Source organism: Scyliorhinus canicula, chromosome 1 (genome assembly GCF_902713615.1).
Source record: "Scyliorhinus canicula chromosome 1, sScyCan1.1, whole genome shotgun sequence".
Taxonomy (NCBI): Eukaryota; Metazoa; Chordata; class Chondrichthyes; order Carcharhiniformes; family Scyliorhinidae; genus Scyliorhinus; species Scyliorhinus canicula.
In genome coordinates, this window is record NC_052146.1 from 80836328 (window position 1) to 80860593 (window position 24266).

Genomic DNA, 24266 nt, shown 5'->3' on the forward strand with positions numbered 1-24266 from the left:
TGCTAAATTGCCCTTAGTGTCCACAAAAGGTTAGACTGGGTTACGGGGATAAGGTGGAGGTGTGGGGCTCAAGTAGGGTGCAGTTTCCAAGGGCTGGTGCAGACTCGATGGACTGAATGGCCTCCTTCTGCACTGTAAATTCTATATTCTATGACCCAAGCCGGGAATCAACCCCAGGTCCTTCTGACAGGGGCACTCGGACCCGGGGTCTCAGAGCTTGTCCCTCAGACCCGGGGTCTCAGACCTTGTCCCTCAGACCCGGGTTCTCGGACCTGGTCCCTCAGACCCGGGGTCTCGGACCTGGTCCCTCAGACCCGGGGTCTCGGACCTGGAGTCTCAGACCTGGGTCTCAGACGTTGTTTCTCGGACCCGGCGTCACAGACCTTGTCCCTCGGACCCGGGTTCTCGGACCTGGTCCCTCAGACCCAGGGTCTCGGACCTGGAGTCTCAGACCTGGGTCTCAGACGTTGTTTCTCGGACCCGGCGTCACAGACCTTGTCCCTCGGACCCGGGTTCTCGGACCTGGTCCCTCAGACCCTGGGTCTCGGACCCGGAGTCTCAGACCTTGTCCCTCGGACCCTGGGTCTCGGACCTGGTCCCTCAGACGCTGGGTCTTGGACGAGGTCCCTCGGATCCTGGGTCTCAGACCTTGTCCCTCGGATCTTGGGTCTCGGACGAGGTCCTTCGGACCCTGGAACTCGGACCTTGTCCCTTGGATCCGGGGTCTCAGACCTTGTCCCACGGACCCTAGGTCTCAGACCTTGCCCCTCGTACCCGGGGTCTCGGACTTGGTCCCTCGGACACGGGGTCTCGGACCTGGTCCCTTGGACACGGTGACTCGGTCCTGGTCCCTCGAACCCGGGGTCTCGGACCTGTTCCCACGGATCCAGGGTCTCGGACCTGGTCCCTCGGACCCGGGTCTCGGACCTGGTCCCTCGGACCCGGGGTCTCGAACCTGGGCACTCGGACCCGGGTTTTGGATCTGGTCCCTCGAACCCGGGGTCTCGGACCTGTTCCCACGGACCCGGGGTCTCGAACCTGGGCACTCGGACCCGGGGTCTCGAACCTGGGCACTCGGACCTGGGTTTTGGATCTGATCCCTCGGACCCAGAGTTTCGGATCCAGAATCTCGGACCTTGTCCTTTGGACCCGGGTCTCGGACCTGGGCACTCGGACCCGGGTCTCGGACCTGGGCACTTGGACCCGAGGTCTCGGACCTGGGCACTCGGACCCGGGTCTCGGACCTGGGCACTCGGACACGGGGTCTCGGACCTGGTCCCTCGGACACGGGGTCTCGAACCTGGTCCCTCGGACCTGGGCACTTGGAAACGGGTCTCGGACCTGGTCCCTCGGACCTGGGCACTCGGACCCGGGGTCTCGGACATGGGCACTCGGACCCGGGTCTCGGACCTGGGCACTCGGACCCGAGGTCTCGGACCTGGGCACTCGGACCCGGGGTCTCGGACCTGGGCACTCGGACCCGAGGTCTCGGACCTGGGCACTCGGACACGGGTCGCGGACCTGGGCACTCGGACACGGATCTCGGACCTGGGCACTCGGACCTCGGGCAGTAAGACTAAAGGGAAAAACAAAGTCCAGAGAATAACCCTGAAATAATACATGAAAAGAAAATGCAGCTGTTGCCATCACTTGACTGGGCCTTGTGGATAAAATACTGCAGCTGTGTCCTCTGATATCAGTTGTTGTCTTTTTACCTTGTTGACATTGTTGAAATTACGTAAGACAGGGGATAGAATATTATTGCAGCATCCGGATGGAGCTCAGTTGGACCAGGGAATGCTTCCTGACGATAACTCGCTCAACAATGAACCTCAGTCCACCTGACTGAAGAATATTCACAACAACCTGGATAGATGCAGTGCCTTTAAGCTCATTAGGAGCTTTAGAGGTGCAATTAAAGGTGGTCAATGAGCAAAAGAAGATATTCATGGCAGTGAGGCTGAGCAAATCCCGGGTGAAAGAAATAGGTGATGAGAAGAGTCCTGACGGACATAGTGCGATTTAGAGAGAGAATTCCCAAGTGACAACTTGACAGATGGATACACAACTGCCGATAATCAGCACCAGGGTCAGTGTTTATTCCTGACCAACCAACACCATATTGAGTTATCGTGACAGACCTTTATGAAGGACTCCAAGACAACTGGCGTTGGGTAATTTAGCTCAATTTGGCAGACAATCCCAGATTTCAGTGTCAACAGTATTGTGGTTAATAAATGGGCGGAATCCACTGTGCCCATTGAAACCACTGGGAACAATGGGAAGATTCAACACAGGGAAGCTCGCGCTCTTTGCTCGCTTCCCAGAGCTCCGTTTACCACAATGGGTTTCACCTTGAAGATGTTTTGAGGTCAGGATGTCTGGGTTGTTGCAGCTTTTCCCCAGTGACTCAGTACAAGCATTGCATTGAACTGATAGCATCGGCCACAGGGATGTGGTCAGCAACAGGCCAACAATCACAGCAGCTTCACACAGGAGGCAGAAGGAAAACAACACTTACAGAAAGCAAAGGGAAGAATATTATCATCTCTTCAGCAATCTCCTTCATAATGGGAGGGTAAAAATAGATTCAGCAACTACTCGGCCCTGTTCTCTCTGATATATATTAATGACTTGAACTTATGACCTTGATGAAACTGGCTGATTGATGATGACATCTTCCCTCTAAATTGAGCCTCTCCATGTAACGATATCTTCCACTACTTGCCTTGTCATCACCAACCCGGTGGCAGTATGGCACTTTGACCTGACCTCTCTGGTACTTTCTCATCTTTAGAGCATCTGATCTTGTCTCATCCCACCACACCATTTAAAACCCCCATTCTCTACCAGCCACACATGATAACAATTCTCAGATATCTAAATTATTTTCCTCCCTCCGCCTCTGCACCAAATAATTGCTCACCCGCAGTGGTTCCAATCTTTCTCAGCTCATCGTGCTCCCTCTCTCACGGCCCTCTTATCCTCCCTAAATCTCTCCTCTATGTAAATCCCCCAACCCATATTCACAGCCACCCCTTGGCCTTGCTATCCCACATGATCTTACCAGTCCAATTGCATCAATGATTGATAAAATCATCTCTGATCACTTCCGTGTATTACTCATCACCCACATGCATTCCCTTTGCATGCTCCCAGCTCCTTGTGTTCATCCCTGGGGAAAACTATTCCCCAATTCACTTACAGTGGCACTTTCAAAATCCCAACTATCTAGTCTCTTTTTTTATCACTGATTCAGCACCAGCTACCGATTTACTCAACCACATCCTCATCATCACATTTGGTATCTTACTCCCCAGTGAAACCATTGCTCTCTCTCACCCTGGCTGTTCCCCTTGTACAGACCTGATCTCTGCTCCCTTAAATCCAAGCGATGCAGATTTGAAAGCATATGGTTTAGCGCTCAACTGCCAAATCCAGATGGATCACATAATATTGGTTCCTGCGCTTGTGTCCTAAAAATAGTTCAATATTCCAGGATCATTCCAACCATCTCCTTAAACCCCTCTCCCCTCCACCCTAACTACCAGCAAGTGCGAGTAGCTCATGGACTTGTCATTAAGATCAAGATTATCCAAACAGCTGCCTCCCTTCATCCCAGTGTGCCCATCAGGACACATCTCCTTTAAAGTTCCTCCTGCCCGAGCACTGAACATGTGTCTTTCTTTCATTTTTCTTACTTCCCTCCCTGTCACATTCTCTGTGATCTAATTTTGCCCAGAACACTCACCTCCTTCTCCCTTGACCCTGTTCCCATTAAACTGCACACCACCCCTTCTCCTCTCCTGGTCCTCATGTTAGCTGATATTATCAATGATTCTCTTTCCCTTCAGGTTTCTCCTCATCTTTAGATCTGCTATTATCATTCCACCTTTAACTACCGTCCCATTTTCAAACTCTCGTTCCCCTCAAGTCATTGAATGTGTTGTTGTTTCTAAATCCATTCACATCATTCCCATAATTCCATGTTTCAGTCCCTTCAATCAGGTGTGCCTGCCACAGTACCAAAACAGATCTTAGAAAGGTCACAAACGACATTATATGTAACTCCCTGACCTGTCTGTAGCCTCTGACACAGTTAACTAAACCATTCTCCTGCAACCTGTCTCCACTGGCTTCCAGCTGGGTGGGACAACACTCATCTGATCCCATTCTTATCTATCTAAACATCCACCTTCCCCCACCCTCCCCCATCCCCACCCTCACTCTCCCACCCCCATTCATCCTCCACCCCCCACTCTCCCTCCCCACACCCCTCTCCATTCCACCACTCCCCATCCCCATTTTCCTCATCCCCCACTCTCCCTCCTCATCCCCCACTCTCCCCCTCATCCCCCACTCTCCCTCCTCATCCCCCCCTCATCTCCCCTCATCCCCCACTCTCCCTCCCTCTCCCTCCTCATCCCCCACTCTCCCCCCTCATCCCCCACTCTCCCCCCTCATCCCCCACTCTCCCCCCCTCATCCCCCACTCTCCCTCCTCATCCCCCACTCTCCCTCCTCATCCCCACTCTCCCTCCTCACCCCCACTCTCCCCCCTCATCCCCCACTCTCCCCCCTCATCCCCCACTCTCCCTCCTCATCCCCCACTCTCCCTCCTTATCCTCCACATCCCCTCTCTCCCCATCCCCCTCTCTCTCCATCCCCCATTCTACCCCTCGCTCCTATTCCCCTTTCTTCCCCCATTTTCAGTTCCCTTGTTTACAGTTCCGGGGTTTCTCGTCAGTCGCTGCGCCCTCTGCTGGATTGAATGGTTAAGTGAGCTCCCGGCCGCCTCAGAGTCCGGGCCGCCCCAGTGGCCTAATGGATAAGGCACTGGCCTCCTAAGCCAGGGATTGTGGGTTCGAGTCCCATCTGGGGTGAAACATATTTTCCTTTTTTAAATAACTGTTCTTTTTCAGTTTAAACTTTACTGCTCTTTCACTAAAGAATCATCCATTTTAGTTATTGTTTTTAATTAATTGACAAATACAAGTTATATGATTGATTGGAGTTAAGATGTCTGAGTCTCTGGCTGCTCCATATGGAAAATATTAGATTTGCACAATTCTCAATTCACCATCATTCACTAACCCATGGAATCTGTGGAAAGCCGATTAGTGACAGGAAATGCTAAGGAAGCAATGTCTTCCTGTCGACAACGAATTCTAATCGCCTTTCTCCGCACCATGTTTGAAGCCTAATACATTGTGTAATCGGCTTTCTAATTTTGTCTAAATTCCAGGTCCTCAATCTTCAGAAAATGCGCCAGTTAGGTGGATTGGCCATGCTAAAAGTTGCCCCTTAGTGCCCAAAGGTTAGGTGCGGTTACAGCGATTGTGAGGCGGATTAGGCCCAGGTAGGGTGCTCTTTCAGAGGGTCGATGAAGACTCATAAGGCCGAATGGCTTTGTTCTGTGCTGGAGGGATGAAGTCTCCTGGCCTTCCTAACTCCAACTCCAGCAGCAATAAAACATATTTCTCCAGATAAATACTCCCCCAAAAAAGGACTAAAGGAGCAATATTTGAAGACAAGGTCAAAGAGCTGGTTAAAGAGTGTGGTGGTATGACTAGGAGGTTTACGGTACCTCAGAGTAGTGCTGCCATTGGTGCAGAGGACTCGCTGCCCATTGGCTCAGGCAGGTCATGTGTCTCTCTACCAATTGGCTGAGGTCAGTCATGTGACTGCTCGCCGATTGGCCGAGAGGCCAGTAGCCCCTCCTATGAGGCGGGGTATAAGAACCCGTAGCAGCCGGCAGTCGGCCTTTCCCTGTAAGTTGACTGCCGGGCACACAACTAGTTCATTAAAGCCTGATATTTGGAACTTCTTCACGACTCGAGTCCAATTGATGGTGCATCAAGGAGCATCTTAAAGGAGGTGAAAGAGGTCAGAGGAGGAGATGTTTAGTCACGATCATGGCACTTAGATTGCTGAAGGCTCAGACAAAAGTGGGGTGCAAAGATTCTGATCCACATTTTCAAACCCTCCATTTCCTTGCCCCTCCCTATCTCTTTAATCTCCTCCGGTCCCACAATTCTCCGAGATATCGGCGCTCCTCTAATTCTGGCCTGTTGAGCATCCCTAATTTTAATCACGCCATTATTGGTGGCTGGACCTTCCGTTGCCTAGGCCCCAAGCATTAAATTGACCCCTCCCTGCAGCTCGCTACCTAACTTTACTCCTTTAAGATACATCTTAAAATCCACCTTTTTGACCAAACCTTTGGCCATCTCACCAAATAGTATGGCTCATATTTCCCTTTTTGATACTGCAGGGAATCATCTTGGGTCATTTTATTATGTTGAAGGCCCTATAAATATAAATTGTTATTGTAAAATGTTGTTGGAGTCAATCATTTATAAACTCAGAACATAATAGGAGCACGAATAGGCCACTCGGCCCATCAAGCCTGTTCTGTCATTCTAAACGATCCTGGCTGATTTTGGGCTTCAACAACGTTTTTCTGCCTACTCCCCATATCTCTTAATCCCCTGAGAAACCAGAAATCTGTCTACCCCAGCCTGAAATATGTTCAACAATGGGACATCTGCTTCCGGTGGCAACTATGGAGTGAGCGGCAGCACATTTGGTGGCTCTCGCTCAATTCGAATTTTTTTTGTTCTTTTCCCCGCCCAAAGGGCAAAGTATTTGAGGACAAATGGTACAGAAGTGCCTGGGAAGGTATTACTCCTCTGGTGTGGCTGGTGGATGATTTACGGACAAGGAGTGGTGCAAGAGAGAAAGCGAGGCAGAAGCAGGAGAGTCATCGTGGTGCGCCACAGAAAAAGATGGCGGCGGACAAGGGGATGCGCTGCCTGCCCAGTGGTCAATGGAGCAGTTGGTAGAGTTACTGAACAATAAATTTCGGCAACAGACGAAAGAGGCTCTGGAAGACCTAGTCAAGGTGGTGGAACAGCTGAGAACTGGGATTGGGCAAGTGGAGCAGAGGCTGGAGTCCCAGGAAGTGAAGGAGACGGTGGGGATGGTGGTGCAAATGAACCATTTTCTGGACAAGGAGAAGATTCTTTGATGGACTTGGCAGACCAGAAAATGTACCTGGGAAGGGAGCGAACTGCGGGTGTATCAGGACCTGGGTGCGGAATTGGCGAAGAGGAGGACAGGGTTTAATCGCATTAAGGCAACCGGTTTTAAAATGAGGGTGAAGTTTGGGGTATTGTACCCGGCCTGCCTGTGGGTGCCTTTACAAAAGTGAGGGCTCTATTTCAAAATGTCAGAGGAGGCGATGGAATATATGAGGGGCAAGACCTGGGGGTGAAGGGGGGGGGGGGGGGGGGGGGTGAGGACTTTGAACTTCGGAGGCGTTTTGTAAAGCAACGATGGTGTGTGCCTTTTGGTATTCTTTAGGTGTTGATGGTTAGTTTGGTCGTAGGGGGAGGGGAACTGGAGGGAGGAAGGGTTGCCTTCGAGGTGGGGAGTATTGTGGCCGATCCGGGTGGGGAGATATGTGATGGCGAGTGGGAAGTTGGAGGGGATGCCAGTGGGTTTATGCCCAAAATTGGAATGATGTGGACTTTATAAGGGGAGTGTTAGGGAAGATTGCTGACCTGGACTTCGATCAGTTGATTATTGAGGGGGGGGGGGCATTTTAAGACGGGCATAGTTCCGAGTTTGGACCGGTCGAGTTCCAAGTCGTTGAGGTTGTCGGCGGTGGCTATGGAGCTGACGGGGTTTATGGAGCACATGAGGGTGAAGAAGTTTTCATACTTCTCCCATGTGTACTCCTGGGTGTATTTCCGGTTTGATTTTATTGTTTTATTCAAGACGTCGTTGGCGGGGTGGCCGACTCGGAGGATTCGGTGATTATGGTTTCCAACCACGTGCTGCACTGGGTGGATTTGTGGATGGCCTGGGTTGGCGGGGGGTGGGGGGGAGGGGGATGCAGTCCAGCACCCGCAGTGGAGGCTGGATGTGGAGTTTCTAGCAGGGAAGGAGGCGTTTGAGTGGGTGTGGGCTGCCATTCAGGGCCATGTGGAGGTGGAAATACAGGGGGAGGACACGGCCTCCACGCTGTGGGAGGCGCTCAAGGGTGTAGTCAGAGGAAAGTTCATATTGATCCAGGTGCACAGGGAGAAGAGGGCCAGATTGGTGGATGAGATTTTGACGGAGGAAAGGAGATATTCGGAGGTGCTGGAGGCAGGGCTGTTGAAGAAGAGGCAGAGGCTCCAGGTGGAGTTTGGGTTAGTTTCTGCGGGGAAGGCGGTGGGGCAGCTGCGGTCAGACAGTGTATGAGTATGGGGAAAAGGTGAGCAGGATGTTAGCTCTGCCACATTGGGGTGGCACGGTGGCACTCTGGTTAGCACTGCTGCCTCACGGCGCTGAGAATCTCGGCCCCAGGTCACTCTCCATGTGGAGTTTGCACATTCTCCCCGTGTCATAGATTCATAGAATTTACAGTGCAGAAGGAGGCCATTCAGCCCATCGAGTCTGCACCGGCTCTTGGAAAGAGCACCCTACCCAAGGTCAACACCTCCACCCTATCCCCATAACCCAGTAACCCCCCCAACACTAAGGGCAATTTTGGACACTAAGGGCAATTTAGCATGGCCAATCCACCTAACCTGCACATCTTTGGACTGTGGGAGGAAACCGGAGCACCCTGAGGAATGTCTGCATGCGTCTCACCCCCACAACCCACAAATGTGTATGGTATGTGGATTGGCCATGCTAAATTGCCCCTTAGTTGGAAATTTAAAAAAAAGGATGTTGGCCCATCAGTTGAGAAAGCAAGAGGTGACGTGAGAGAACGTCAGAGTTAGGGATGATAAGAGCAATGTGGTGATGGACCCAGAAGGGGTGAATGGGGTGTTCGAGGCATTTTATAGGAGGCACTACGAGACGGAGATCCCAGCCGGGCAGGAGGGGATGCGACGGTATCTGGATGGGTTCAAGTTCCCCAAAATGGAGGAGGGGTGTGGTGATAACCACTGTAGATATGCATACTTGCAGTAGGGGGATGTATACCTGTACCTGTAATACAGGTTCCTCCGGTAAGCCCCTGCCGGCTAGCTTCGCCCACAGGGAGCTTGTGTATAAATATGCGTGTGAGTCACTCAGACCCTAGTCTTCAGTTGCAGCCGGAGGAATAGCATCACACAGCAATAAATTGTGGCGCTAACAATTACAGTCAAAGACGAGAGACAAGTTCAATCGAGGCTTTATTGCTGTGTGATGCTATTCCTCCGGCTGCAACTGAGTCTGAGTGACTCACACGCATATTTATACACAAGCTCCCTGTGGGTGGAGCTAGCCGGCAGGGGCTTACCGGAGGAACCTGTATTACAGATACAGCCATACATCCCCCTACTGCAAGTATGCATATCTACAGTGGTTATCACCACAAGGGGCTGATAACAGTGGTTATCACCACAAGGGGCTGGTTCAGGCACAGGGAGCCACAATTGAGCTGAGGGAGGGTGATAGATAATATGGTGACGATGCAGGCAGGGATGGCCCCGGGGCTGGACGGGTTCCCGGTGGAGTTTTATATAAAGTTTTGGGGGAACCTGAGTTCGCTGCTGGTGAGGGCCTATAATGAGGCGAGGGAGAGTGGGGGGGCTCCTCCCCTATATTATCACAGACTTCCATCTCTCTGATTTTAAAGAAGGATAACGATTCGGAGCACAGTTGGTCATACCACCAAATATCATTAATGGATGTGAATGATACGTTATTGGTGAAGGTGCAGTCATCGCAAATTGAGGACTGTGGGCCAGAGGTGATAGGCAAAGATTAGATGGGTTTTGTGAAGGGGAGGAAGTTGTCGCCGAATGTGAGAAGGCTACTCAATGTAATTATGATGCATTCGGAGGGGCAGGAGGTGGAGGTAATGGTGGCGATGGATGCAGAGAAGGCATTTGGTTGGGTGGAATGGGCGTATTTGTTGGAGGTGCTGGGGCGGTTCAGGATCGGGCAGGGGTTTGTGGATTGGGCCCAGCTGTTATATAAGGAGCTGGTTGCGAGTGTGCGGGTGAACGGAGTGAGTTTAGGGTACTTTGGGCTGCATTGTGGGCCAGGCAAGGGTGCCCGCTCTCCCCGTTGCTTTTTGCTGACTGCACCCGCCCTGCCAGCGACAGCGGCAACACATCTGGCAATGCTGGCCGCTGGCAATGGCGCATAGGGCTGGAGAGGGATTGAGTGGGGAGGCGTGAAGCACAGGGACTCCTTGTATGTGGACGAGCTGTTACTGTATAGTTCGGACCTGATTGGCAGCATCAGAGGCATCTTGAAGATTCTGGGTGAATTTGGCCGGTTTTTGGGATACAAATGGAATATGGGAAAGAGCGAGGTGTTCCTGATTGAAGCCAGACGGACAGAAAGGAGATTAGGGGCGTTGCCGTTTAGGGTGGTGGGAGCATGTTTCATGTATTCAGCACGATAGCACAGTGGTTAACACTGCTGCCTGACAGTTCCAGGGTCCTGGGTTCAATTCCAGCCTCGGGTGACTGCGTGGAGTTTACATTTTCTCCCCGTGTCTGCGTGGGTTTCCTCTGGGTGCTCTGGTTTCCTCCCACAGTTCAAAGATGTGGAATTTAGGTGGATTGACCTTGATAAACTGTCCCTTAGTGTCCAAAGGTTAGGTGGGTTACTGGGTTATGGGGATAGGGTGGAGGCGTGGGCTTAAGCTTAAGTAAGGTGTTCTTTCCAAGGGCTGGTGCAGACTTGATGGGCCGAATGGCATCCTTCTACATTGTAAATTCTATGATTTGGGTATCCAGATGGCACGGAGTTGGGTGCAGTTGTATTAACTGAACTTGGCTTGGCTGGTGGAGCAGATGAGGGTGGACTTTAAGAGATGGGATGGATTGCCGCTGTCGCTGGCAGAGTGGGTGCAGACAATGAAAATGACAGTGCAGCCTCGATTTCTGTTTGTATTTCAGAACCTCCCAATCTTTGTTCCCAAGTCATTTTTTAGGAATGTCAATGGTTTGATCTCCAGGTTTGTTTGGGCAGGGGAGACCCTGCGGGTGCGGCGGGTTTTCTTGGAGTGGGGGCAAGGGCTGTTGGCATAGCCGAACATGATGAACTATTATTGGGGGGGCGAACATTGATATGATAAGGAAATAGGCTATGGGGGAGAGGTCGGTGATGGGCGGGTGGAAGCAGTTTTGAGAAGGGATTTAAGCAAGCAGGGATTGAATACTTTGGCAACTTGTTCACGGGGGAGATTCTCGGGCTATAGGACCTGGAGGAAGTGTATGAATTTCCAGGGCTTTAGGTACCTGCATGTTCGGCACATGGTAATGACAGAGGTGCCGCCCTTTCCTGGGCTGCTACCCCTGGGTTTGCAGGATCAGGTATTGTCGAAGGACAATATAGGGGAGGGGAGGGTGTTGGATGTTTATAAGGAGTTGATGGAGTGGGAGGGAGCCCTGGTGGGGGATATTAAGAGGAAATAGGAGGAGCTGGGAGGGAAGGTGGGGGCTGAGGTGTGGGCGAAGGCCTTGCGGAGGATGAATGCGTCCTTGTCGTGTGTGAAGTTAAGCCTCATCCAGTTTCAGATGGTATATAGGGCTCATGTGACTTTGTTGAGGATGAGCAGGTTCTTTGTGGGGCTAGTGGGTAGGTGTGGTGGTGCACGGGGTGGAGGGGGGGCATGAATCATGTCCACATGTTCTGGGCGTGTGCAAGACTGAAGGGGTTCTGGCAGGGGTCCTCGGACATGATGTCCGAGGTGCTGGGTGTGGAGGTGGTCCTGAGTCCAGAGGTGGCGATATTTGGGGTGTCGGAAGACCCGGGAGTCCAGGGGGCGAGAGAGGCTGATGCTTTGGCCTTTGCCTCCCTGATAGTCCGGAGACGGATTTTGCTTGGGTGGAGGGGGTCAGAGCCGCTGAAAGCGGGTGTGTGGGTGAGTGACCTAGCAGAATTCCTGAGGTTGAAGAAAGTCAATATTGTTTTGAAGGGGTCGGCAGAGGGGTTCACCCGTAGATTGAAGGCGTTTGTTGATTTGTTTAAGGATCGTAGCCACCTGGGGTGGCCACGTCCCGATTTCAAAATGGACACTTGCAAAGAGTACAGGGAAAATTGGACAGTGCTAAGGAAACAAGCAGGTGCAAGGTTTGCCTGTGGATTGGAGTTTGCAGCTCCCAGACAAAACCGATACTACAAGCCATTAGCATAGTAATGAGCTATCTCCGGGGACAAAAGAGAAACATTTAAGCAATCGGTACCAGGGCAGACTCCCCGGCGCCAGTGGAGACTAAAACAAAGGCAGGCCAACGGTCACCTAGGACCTGCCCAGTGATCAAGCAACGACCCCTTTATTGGAGAAAATACAAATGATTAGGACATGGTCCAATTAATTGGGGCCAAGTTCAGGAAGCGCCCAAAAGAGCACGAAGCCCCTTTGGGGTATAAAGAGGAGTCCCCAAAGACAGATCGCTCTCTTCTTCTTCACCTTCATCTTGGCCTTGGCTCTCAGCGATGAGAGACCCGCCAAGCACCAGCCAAGTAAGTCTAAAGTCAACGCACGCTACGAGATTGGCGCTCCTAGCTACTATTCCATACCAGTTCAATGCCAGCAGCCTCAGATCGGACAACGGCCATTGTTCCTCTGACTGAGTGGGCACCCGAAGCTAAGTATAGGCTTTTAGTAGTGGTGGTAGTTTAGTGAGTAGAGTTTGTGCATGAGTAATAATTGACTGTGTGTGTAAATAAATGTGCATTGATTTCAAATTTACTAACTGGTGTATCGAGTCTTTGATCAGTATTCGGTTTTGAACCTTGCGGCGGTATCGAAAAGATACCTGGCGACTCTTGAGCAAAGGTAATTAAAACAGGGCAAATTAAGGAGAGCACGACGAGCAACAGGATGTTTGAGGGGTCAGCAAGGGAGCGGGGTTGGGGGGAGTTAAAACAAGGAAGGCGGGATGCGAGGAGGGGTTGGCGTCAGGGGAGCAAGGGGGAGTGGTTGTTGGTTGTTCATTGAATTGTTTGGTTGTTCTTCTGATTCTGTTTGTATATATGAAAATGCTTTGAATCAAAATATTTTTTTAAAAAAACAATGGAGCTTCCACAACCCTCTGGGGTGGAGAATTCCAAAGATTCGCGACCCTTCAAACAAAGAAAGTTCTCCTTCTCACAGTCTTAAACAAACCGCCCCTTTTTCTGAGACTTGGCCCGTGTGTTTTACATTCCCCGGCCAGGGGAAACAATCTCTCAGCGTTTACTTTGTTTTCTCTTTTACACTTTCCAACCCTGCTGTTGTCCTACATTATGGCCTTTGGCCTAGTTTCTCAGTTAAGGAACACAGGGCATAGTTCTTTATCCGGACAGTGCAGAATATGGAGTAGTTGAGATCATTAGCACAGATATGTTGAAAGGGAAGCTCGATAAGTACATGGATGGAAGAAGGGACAGAAGGGTAAGCTGATAGGGTTAATTCAGATGGGAAAACGTTCCTGTTGAGCACATACAGCAGCATGGAGCAACAGCAGCAGCATGTAATCCTCCTTCTGTGCTGTAAGAATTGTATAGCATTGTGCATTCTTGAAGCACTTCATCATCACTGTCACTATTATTTGCCCTGTCAGTATTCTGCCAGTTAAAGCAAAACGGGGGAATTAGTAATTCCCTTAATTTATTTTATTTTTAAAGTATCTGTATTGACGTTTTATACAGTAACAGTAAAACGAACAATCAACCAAGGAAGATAAAAGAGTACAAAGTCAAAAGGTTTTTTTTTAGAACATACAGTGCAGAAGGAAGCCATTCGGCCCATCGAGTCTGCACCGACCCACTTAAGCCCTCACCTCCACCCTATCCCCGAAACCCAATAACCCCTCCTAACCTTTTTGGTCACGAAGGGCAATTTAACATGGCCAATCCACCTAATCTGCGCGTCTTTGGACTGTGGGAGGAAACCGGAGCACCCGGAGGAAACCCACGCAGACACGGGGAGGACCTGGTTGCATCAGCCCAATACAGTTTTTTTTAAAAATGTTTTTATTAAAACCTTTTCAAAAAGAATTTTTACATAACTAATAACAGAAAAATAAACGTAAAAACTAGGTGGCTGTTGTCATTGTACAAAAAGAAAATATACATTAAATAGACAGTTCCCCCACCTGAACCCCCGACCACCCCCCCCCCGACTTGCTGCTGCTGCTGACATTTTACCGCTCCCCATGAAAGTCAAGGAAAGGTTGCCACCACCTGGAGAACCCCATCAAGGACCCTCTCAAGGCAAACTTTATTCACTCCATGCTGAGGAACCCAGCCATGTCACTAATCCAGGTCTCCACTCTCGGGGATTTCGAGTCTCTCCACATTAACAAGATCCGTCTCCGGGCTACCAGGCAGGCAAAGGCCAGAACCTCGGCCTCTTTCGCTTCCTGCACTCCCGGATCCTCTGACACCCCAATGATCGCTGCTTCACCCGCGTGTCCAAGATCTTGGACATAGCCCTCGCAAAGCCCTGCCAGAATTCTTTGAGCACCGGGTATGCCCAGAACATATGGACATGGTTCGTCGGACTCCCCGCACATCTCGCACAGCTATCCTCCACCCCAAAGAACTTGCTCATTCTCACCGTCGTCATGTGAGCCCGGTGTACCACCTTAAACTGAATTAAGCTGAGCCTGGCACATGATGAGGAAGAATTCACCCTGCCCAGGGCATCAGCCCACAGGCCCTCATCTAGCTCCTCACTTAGCTCCTCCTCCCACTTGCCCTTCAGTTCCTCCACTGAGGCTTCCTCCGCCTCCTTCAGCTTTTGGTAGATGTCCAACACCTTTCCCTCTCCTACCCAGATGCCAGACAACACCCTGTCCTGTATCCTTTGAGGGGGTAGCAACGAAAATGTCCCCACCTGTTTTTTGAGAAAGTCACGGACTTGGAGGTATCTGAAGGCATTTCCCGGGGTCGGCTGAACTTCTCCTCCAGCGCCTTCAAGCTAGGGAAAGTCCCATCTATAAACAGGTCTCCCATCCTTCTAATGCCTGCCCTATGCCAGCATCTATCCTGCCCGGAGCAAATCTATGTTTGTTCCATATTGGGGTCCAAACTGAAGCCCCCTCCTCCTTCCTGTGCCTTCTCCTCTCCCCCCCCCCCCCCCCCCCCCCCCACCCCCTCCCCCCCCCCCCCCCCCCCCCCCCCCCCCCCCCCCCCCCCCCCCCCCCCCCCCCCCCCCCCCCCCCCCCCCACCCCCTGGACTACGCTCCAAAAAAAGCCTTTTAACTCGCGGGGTCTTGTTTTCCCACACAAATCCTGTAATAATCCTGTTCACCCGCTTGAAAGAAGGATTTGGGGTGATGATGGGAAGGCACTGAAAAATGAACAGGAATCTGGAGAGAACCGTCATCTTCACAGTCTGCACCCTTCCCGCCAGGGAAAACGGGAGCATGTCCCACCTTTTAAAATCTCCCTCCATCTGCTCTACAAGCCGTGATAGATTAAGCCTGTGTAGGGCATCCCAGTTCCTAGCCGCCTGTATACCTAAGTAACGAAAGCTCCTCTCCACTATCTTGAGCGGGAGCTCCCCCAGTCTCTCCTCATAACCCCTCGCGTGGATTACAAATAGCTCACTTTTCCCCACGTTCAACTTGCACCCCGAGAAGCTCCCAAAGTCCCTTAGGATCCACATGACCTCCCCCATCCCCTCTAGTGGGTCCAGAAATATACAGTAGCAGGTCATCCGCGTAGAGGGAAACCCGGTGCCCGGTGCTCCTCCCACCCCCCCACCCACGGACCAGCCCCCTTCAGTTCCTTGAAGTCCTCAGCACTACAGCCAACGGCTCGAATGCCAGGGCAAATAGTAACGGGGATATCGGCCTGTAGGACCCACAGTGAAGCGGATCCTTCTCTGTCTTCAAAATGAGTGAGATCAATGCCAGCGACATCGTCGGGTGGAGGGTTTCCCTCCTCTTTGCCTCGTTAATGGTTCTTAGCAGGAATGGGCTCAGTAGCTCCGAGAACTTATAAAATTCTACAGGGAAGCCGTCCGGACCCGGGGCCTTGCCCGACTGCATACTTGCTTGGCCCTTAACTATCTCCTCCAACTCAATCGGGGCCCCCAGTCCCTCCACCCAAACCTCGTCGACCCTTGGGACCCTCAATCGATCCATAAATTGCTTCATCTCTTCACTTCCCCTCGGGGGTTCTGACTCATACAGCTTCCCCTAAAACTCCTTGAAGACTTCATTGATCCTCTCTGGGCTCAACACCGTATCACCCTCCATATCCCTCACTCCCCGATCTCCCTGGCCGCCTCTCTCCTGCGAAGTTGGTCCGCCAGCATCCTACTTGCTTTCTCCCCATACTCGTAGACTACCCCTTTCACTTTCCTCAACTGCGCCTCCGCCTTCCCCGTGGTCAGCAGATCGAACTCCGCCTGCAATCTCCGGCGCTCCTTTAGCAGCCCTTCCTCGGGGGTCTCTGTGGTGAATGTGATTCACACTATATATAGTTGCCAATATCACACCACGTATATATGTTCGTTATCTACCCATTGTAAGTGCAGTTGCACTATCCGACCACCAGGGGAGTCGCTCTGGGAGTACGCGAGAGTTTGTACTGGGCTCCTCCCTTGGCTCCGCCCAGGACTCCTCCCCCTGGGACCGATGTATAAAAATCAGTACCTTAGAGCCAGCCTGCCAGTTCATCTGAAGTTCAACGATGAATAGGCTGGCTCTATTGTAAGTGTATTAAAGCCTCTGTTCAGATCCAACTACACGTGTTCGCTGAATTGATGGTTCCATCAGTCTCCGCATATTTCCTGTCTACTCTAAGTACCTCTCCCACCAGCCTCTCCCTCTTCTCTCTGTGGGACCTGATAGAGATTAACTCCCCTCTGATAACGGCCTTCATAGCCTCCCAGACCGTTGTTGCTGTTACCTCCCCTGTGTCATTTGTTGTCACATAATTCTGAACGCTCGTCCTTATCCGCCCACACACCCCTTCATCCGCCAGCAGCCCCACATCCAGTCTCCAGAGAGGGCGCTGCCTCCGCTCTGCCCCCAGTCGCAAGTCCACCCAGTGCGGGGCATTGTCCGAGACCGCAATGGCCGAATACCCGACCCCCTCCACCCTCGGGATTAACGCTCTGCTCAACAAAAAAGTCAATCCGCGAGTAGACTTCATGGACGTGGGAGAAAAAGGAGAACTCCTTTGCCCTTGGCCGCACGAATCTCCATGGGTCCACACCCCCCACCTGATCCATTAACTCCCACAGGGCCCTGGCCGCCGCCGGTCCCGTCCCCCCACCCCCCGCCAATGATCAAGTTACTTGACAAGTCCGGGATTTAACCAAACATGCACCTCATGAATTCTGCATCATCCCAGTTCGGGGCATGCACGTTCACCAACACCACCCGGGCCCCCGAGTGGAACACCTGGCCCACCTATCCCCTCCTTAACCTCGTTTGGTCAGCGAGTTTTAAGTGCGTCTCCTCAGCATGACCACATCCGCCTTTCATCCCTTTAAATGCGCGAACACGCGGACCCTCTTGACCGGCCCGTTCAGGCACCTCACATTCCACGTGATCAGCCTGGCAGCAGCACCCCCCCCCCCCCCCCGCCGACTAGCCATCTCCCTTTTTCGGCCAGCCACGTACCCGCGCCCCCCGCTCGCTCCAGCCCTCCAGCCGGAAGCCCCCCATCCCGACTCTCCATCCGTCCCAAACAGTTGGCTCCCCTTCAGTCAGCAAAGCAGCACCCCCATCCTCCCATGCAACCTCCCAACCCCAAATCCCCATTCCAAGCACCCGTTTAGCACTGATTTCCCCCCCATTACGCTTCCGTAAGTCAGCTGACCCATGCTGACCCCGGCCGCTCCTGCCTCTATCTCCAACTTTACTATTGTCTCCTCCTCGGCCCCCAACCCCCCCTCCCCCACAGGGTAAGAGGGCAAGTGCCATCCGGATCCTTCTCGTGCAACGGACAACACAACCCGGGTGTTACCCCGACACCTGAAACAAAAACAGAAAAGAAAAGCAACCAACTTAAATTCTACTAACAGTCTTACACCAGGCGAACACCCGGTTACGCATCTCCGCCAGCGCATTTCACCCACGTGCAGCTACCCCTTAGTTGAAGACCAGCTTTTCGTGCTTAATAAATGTCCGCGCCTCGTCCGGTGTATCAAAGTAATAGTGCCTGTCCTGATACGTTACCCAAAGCCTCGCCGGATGCAGGAGCCCGAACTTCACCCCTTTGCTGTGGAGGACCGCCTTAGCTCGGTTGAATCCGGCTCGCCCCTTAGCCAATTCAGCTCCCAAGTCCTGATATATGCGGATCTCGCCGTTCTCCCACTTACTGCTCCGCTACTTCTTTGCCCAAAGCAGGATACGCTCCTTGTCTGTAAAGCGGTGGAACCTTATCACCATCACCTTCGGTGGTTCGTTGACCCTCGGTTTCCTCGCGAGGACTCTGTGCTCCCCGTCCAGTTCCAAGGGCCGCGGGAAGGCCCCCGCGCCCATCAGCGTCCCCAGCATTGTGGTCACATACGTGCTCGCGTCCGCCCCCTCCACACCTTCAGGGAGGCCCAGGATCCGCAGGATGTGACTCCTAGACATATATTCAAGGTCATCCAGTCTCTCCTGCTATCTCTTGTGTAAGGCCTCGTGCGCCTCCACTCTAACCGCGAGGCCCAGGATCTCATCCTCATTATCAGATACCTTCCTTTTCACCTCTTTTATCGCCTTCTCCTGTACCTTCTGAGTCTCCACCATCTTTTCCATGGAGACCTTCGCAGGGGCAGCATCTCCGTCTTCAGCTCTGCAAAGCAGCTCCTCAGAAAGTCTTGCTGCTCTCTCAACCACTGGGCCCACGCTGCTTGGTCTGCGCCGGCTGCCATCTTGTCCTCCCGGACCTGCACCGCTCTCTTCCCCGCAATTGCTCTTTTAACAGCCCCGCTCCTGGTTTCCGCCATACAGCAGTGGGGGGAACCTCTCCAGCGTCCTTTCCCATGCCGGTAATCACCGTCCAAGTGCCGTTGCCACCCCGTTTCAAGGCCCGAACCTCCGATCCCGGCGGGAGCTGCCGTGTGCGCGACCTATTCGGACATGGCCGCCACCGGAAGTCTCAACTACGACATCTTCTTCGCAGCCTTCAACACATCATCGATGAAGATGAACATCTTGCCAAGGTCATCCCCACACCCCCACTACTTGCCTTCAAACAACCGCGCAACCTCAAACAAACCATTGTTTGCAGCAAATTACCCAGCCTTCAGAGCAGCGATCACGACACCACACAACCCTGCCATGGGAATCTCTGCAAGACGTGCCAGATCATTGACATGGGTACCACCATTACACGTGAGAACATCACCCACCAGGTACGCGGTACATACTCGTGCGACTTGGCCAATGTTGTCTACCTCATACGCTGCAGGAAAGGATGTCCCGAAGCGTGGTACATTGGCGAGACCATGCAGACACCGCGACAACAAATGAATGGACATCACACGTCAATCACCAGGCAGGAATGTTCCCTTCCAGTCGGGGAACACTTCAGCAGTTAAGGGCATTCAGCCTCTGATCTCCGGGTAAGCATTCTCCAAGGCGGCCTTCAGGACGCGCGACCACGCAGAATTGCCGAGCAGAAACTTATAGCCAAGTTCCGCACAAATGTATATGGCCTCAACCGGGACCTGGGATTCATATCGCATTACATTCATCCCCCACCATCTGGGGCTTGCGAAATCCTACCAACTGTTTTGGTTTGAGACAATTCACACCTCTTCAACCTGGGGTTACCACTATGTCTGGATCTGTAAAGACTTGATCACCTGCAAATGCTTGCATTCAAAGCATTGTCTGGCATCTTTGAATTTGTCTATATATATGTTTCTGGAACATACCTCTTCATTCACCTGAGGAAGGAGCAGTGCTCCGAAAGCTAGTGTTTGAAACAAACTTGTTGGACTTTAACCTGGTGTTGTAAGACTTCTTACCATGCTCACCCCAGTCCAACGGCAGCATCTCCACATCATGACTACAATGAAGTCAATATGGGTGTAGACACTGTGGACCTGTGAGAAGAATAAGAATTTCTTCTCTTCTGGGCGCATGAACCTCCACAGATCCACTGCCCCATCTGTTCCATAAACACACCCAGTTCTTGTCAGATGGCATGATTTATATTATAAGAACACTTGTAACTAAAGCTATGAATGATTTATTAACATTAACTGTGGGTCAAATATATGGAAAACAACAGATGAATAACAGTATGAACATGCACAAACTACCTCTCTCCCAACTCCCTAGTCAGTCTGAGGTCACCTGACTCTAACATTCACTTGTATACTAATGAGACTCCTAGTGGTCAGTCGGTGAATTACAACACAACCATGATGTCATTACATGGACAGTGTTGCCCACGACGCTCACCGCCTCTACCACCCGCCCAGGCAAGGTGAATGGTGGAGGCTGGCAGCCTCCTTCCCAGGACAGGGCAGGGACCCGCCACTCCTCCACTGCATCAAGGAGGGTCTCCAGCTTGACACCCGTGAAGCGTGGGGCCATGTGTCTAGCTGCCATCTTGCTGGCTGGGATGGTCTGTGTGGGAAGTGCAGTGTGTATATGTGGCTGCCGCTTGTCAGCCTCCTGAGTGTCAATCGTGAAACGGGCGAATCCTGCAATGTTTCTCATCAGAATTGACTGTGTTCCACGTGGCACCTGTGCTAGCCCCTTAATAGTAGCAGAATTGGTCCAGGTGCGGCACCAGTTTTGCTGTAGTGGAACTCCACGAATTCTGCGCGGCACTAAACACTCTCAGAAACAGAGAATCCTGCCCCAGATAGTTTTTAAGATTTTGGGCGGGATTCTCCAACGGCTGATGCCAGAATGGCGAAATGCAATTGGGCAGAACAAAGTCAATGAACAAAGAAAATTACAGCACAGGAACAGGCCCTTCGGCACTCCCAGACTGCGCCGATCCAGATCCTTTATCTAAACCTGTTGCCCAATTTTCCAGGTCTACTTCTCTCTGTGTTCCCCACCCGTTCATATATCTGTCCAGATGCATCTTAAATGATGTTATCGTGCCCGCCTCTACCACCTCCGCTGGCAAAGCGTTCCAAGCCTCACCCTCTGCGTAAAAAACTTTCCACGCACATCTCCCTTAAACTTTTGCCCTCTCACCTTGAAATCGTGACCCCTTGTAATTGACACCCCCACTTTTGGAAAAAGCTTGTTGCTATCCACCCTGTCCATACCTCTCATAATTTTGTAGACCTCAATCAGGTCTCCCCTCAACCTCCGTCTTTCCAATGAAAACAATCCTAATCTACTCAACCTTTCTTCATAGCTAGCACCCTTCATACCAGGCAACATCCTGGTGAACCTCCTCTGCACCCTCTCCAAGGCATCCACATCCTTCTGGTAATGTGGTGACCAGAACTGCACGCAGTATTCCAAATGTGGCCTAACCAAAGTCCTATACAACTGTAACATGACCTGCCGACTCTTGTACTCAATACCCTATCCGATGAAGGCAAGCATGCTGTATGCCTTCTTGACCACTCTATCAACCTGCGTTGCCACCTTCAGGGTACAATGGACCTGAACTCCCAGATCTCTCTGTACATCAATTTACCCCAGGACTCTTCCATTGACCATATAGTCTGCTCTTGAGTTAGATCTTCCAAAATGCATCACCTCGCATTTGCCTGGATTGAACTCCATTTCTCTGCCCAACTCTCCAATCTATCTATATTTTGCTGTATTCTCTGACAGTCCGCCTCACTATCTGCAACTCCACCAATCTTAGTATCATCTGCAAACTTGCTAATCAGACCACCTATACCTTCCTCCAGGTCATTTATGTAGATCACAAACATCAGTGGTCCGAAAACGGATCCCTGTGGAACACCACTAGTCACCCTTCTCCATTTTGAGACACACCCTTCCACCACTACTCTCTGTCTCCTGTTGCCCAGCCAGTTCTTTATCCATCTAGCTAGTACTCCCTGAACCCCATACGACTTCACTTTTTCCATTTTTCTTCCTCTCGGCGGTCCGCCAGCTCGAGAATAGGTTCCGATGCTTGCGGCGATTTGCCACCAAATCTCTATTCTAACGGATTACCTCGACAGCGGTGTCAATGCAGTCCAGAACACACGTACAGTAGACATTGTTTGCAAATCATTAGTGGGCTGAGCCGGAATTCTCTGGGGCCTCCTCAATGTTCCGTCCCCAATGGGTCGAGTTCCTGACGACGCGGTTCACTTGTGCTTCTAAAAATCGTGACACCAGTGTTGAAGCTGCTGAGGGAGAGGGGGCGTGCGGAAGGTGTCCATAGTTTGCTGACAGTTGTGCATCTGGGAGAGGGCTTCTGCCAGGGCCGGCGGGAGTAGCGGGGGGTTGGCACGAGGTGGGCTGTCGGGTCGGGGTGGACGGACATTGAACACAATTGCCACAGCCGGAAAGGCAGCCATGCAGCTGTGCACACCGCTGACTGCCCACTCTGAACTTAGGGCCATGACTGGTATAGATATCCCCCAGGTCACCGCTCTCGGTGCCCTCTGACTCCAGCCGACCCATCAGCTGTTTGGGGGTGCTCAAGCACAACCAGTGCCAACTTGTTGGCTGGGATGAGTGTGTGTGGGGAATATAATGTGTATGTGCGGTGTCAGCTTGTCAGGCTCCCGAGTTGCAATCATGAGCCCATTGAATCCCGTGCTGTTTTTCATTGGAATCGATTGTGTTCCACATGGCACCAGTACTAGGACCTCCCCAGTCACTGAATCGCTCCAGCTCCACGCCAGATTTGCTAAGGTGAGAGTCCACGAATACTGTGTCGCAACAACACTTTCGGCGGGTTTCTCCGTTCCCTGACGGCAATCGGCGATTGGGCAGAGAATCCCTTTTCACACCGAAGTCAGGGGCGGCACCTGTTTAACGCATGTTTCGTACACGCTGTGTGAATCTGTGCCCAGTGTGAGTCTGTGCCCAGTGTCAGTCTGTGCCCAGTGTGAGTCTGTGCCCAGTGTGAGTCTGTGCCCAGTGTGAGTCTGTGCCCAGTGTCAGTCTGTGCCCAGTGTCAGTCTGTGCCCAGTGTCAGTCTGTGCCCAGTGTGAGTCTGTGCCCAGTGTGAGTCTGTGCTCAGTGTGAGTCTGTGCCCAGTGTGAGTCTGTGCCCAGTGTGAGTCTGTGCCCAGTGTGAGTCTGTGCCCAGTGTCAGTCTGTGCCCAGTGTGAGTCTGTGCCCAGTGTGAGTCTGCGCCCAGTGTGAGTCTGTGCCCAGTGTCAGTCTGTGCCCAGTGTCAGTCTGTGCCCAGTGTGAGTCTGTGCCCAGTGTCAGTCTGTGCCCAGTGTGAGTCTGTGCCCAGTGTGAGTCTGTGCCCAGTGTGAGTCTGTGCTCAGTGTGAGTCTGTGCCCAGTGTCAGTCTGTGCCCAGTGTGAGTCTGTGCCCAGTGTGAGTCTGTGCCCAGTGTCAGTCTGTGCCCAGTGTCAGTCTGTGCTCAGTGTCAGTCTGTGCCCAGTGTGAGTCTGCGCCCAGTGTGAGTCTGTGCCCAGTGTCAGTCTGTGCCCAGTGTCAGTCTGTGCCCAGTGTGAGTCTGTGCCCAGTGTCAGTCTGTGCCCAGTGTGAGTCTGTGCCCAGTGTGAGTCTGTGCCCAGTGTGAGTCTGTGCTCAGTGTGAGTCTGTGCCCAGTGTCAGTCTGTGCCCAGTGTGAGTCTGTGCCCAGTGTGAGTCTGTGCCCAGTGTCAGTCTGTGCCCAGTGTGAGTCTGTGCCCAGTGTGAGTCTGTGCCCAGTGTCAGTCTGTGCCCAGTGTGAGTCTGTGCCCAGTGTCAGTCTGTGCCCAGTGTCAGTCTGTGCCCAGTGTGAGTCTGTGCCCAGTGTCAGTCTGTGCCCAGTGTCAGTCTGTGCCCAGTTTCAGTCTGTGCCCAGTGTGAGTCTGTGCCCAGTGTCAGTCTGTGCCCAGTGTGAGTCTGTGCCCAGTGTCAGTCTGTGCCCAGTGTCAGTCTGTGCCCAGTTTCAGTCTGTGCTCAGTGTCAGTCTGTGCCCAGTGTCAGTCTGTGCCCAGTGTCAGTCTGTGCCCAGTGTGAGTCTGTGCCCAGTGTCAGTCTGTGCCCAGTGTCAGTCTGTGCCCAGTGTGAGTCTGTGCCCAGTGTGAGTCTGTGCCCAGTGTGAGTCTGTGCCCAGTGTGAGTCTGTGCCCAGTGTCAGTCTGTGCCCAGTGTCAGTCTGTGCCCAGTGTCAGTCTGTGCCCAGTGTCAGTCTGTGCTCAGTGTCAGTCTGTGCCCAGTGTCAGTCTGTGCCCAGTGTCAGTCTGTGCTCAGTGTCAGTCTGTGCTCAGTGTCAGT

The 24266-nt window shown here is 52.2% G+C and overlaps 1 protein-coding gene and 1 non-coding gene across 2 annotated transcripts; one reads left to right on the forward strand and one right to left on the reverse strand.

Moving 5' to 3' along the window:
• Positions 1 to 389: 389 nt before the first annotated feature.
• LOC119964466 (translation initiation factor IF-2-like) lies at positions 390 to 2525 on the reverse strand. Its single transcript, XM_038794010.1, has 2 exons — positions 551 to 2525; positions 390 to 439 (listed from the first exon to the last, which is right to left on the reverse strand). The coding sequence occupies exons 1-2, from the start codon at positions 1620 to 1622 to the stop codon at positions 420 to 422; spliced, it is 1092 nt and encodes a 363-aa protein (XP_038649938.1). The 5' UTR covers positions 1623 to 2525; the 3' UTR covers positions 390 to 419.
• A 2284-nt stretch (positions 2526 to 4809) lies between these two features.
• trnar-ccu lies at positions 4810 to 4882 on the forward strand. The gene has a single exon. It is a non-coding gene; the product is annotated as a tRNA-Arg (tRNA).
• Positions 4883 to 24266: the final 19384 nt, after the last annotated feature.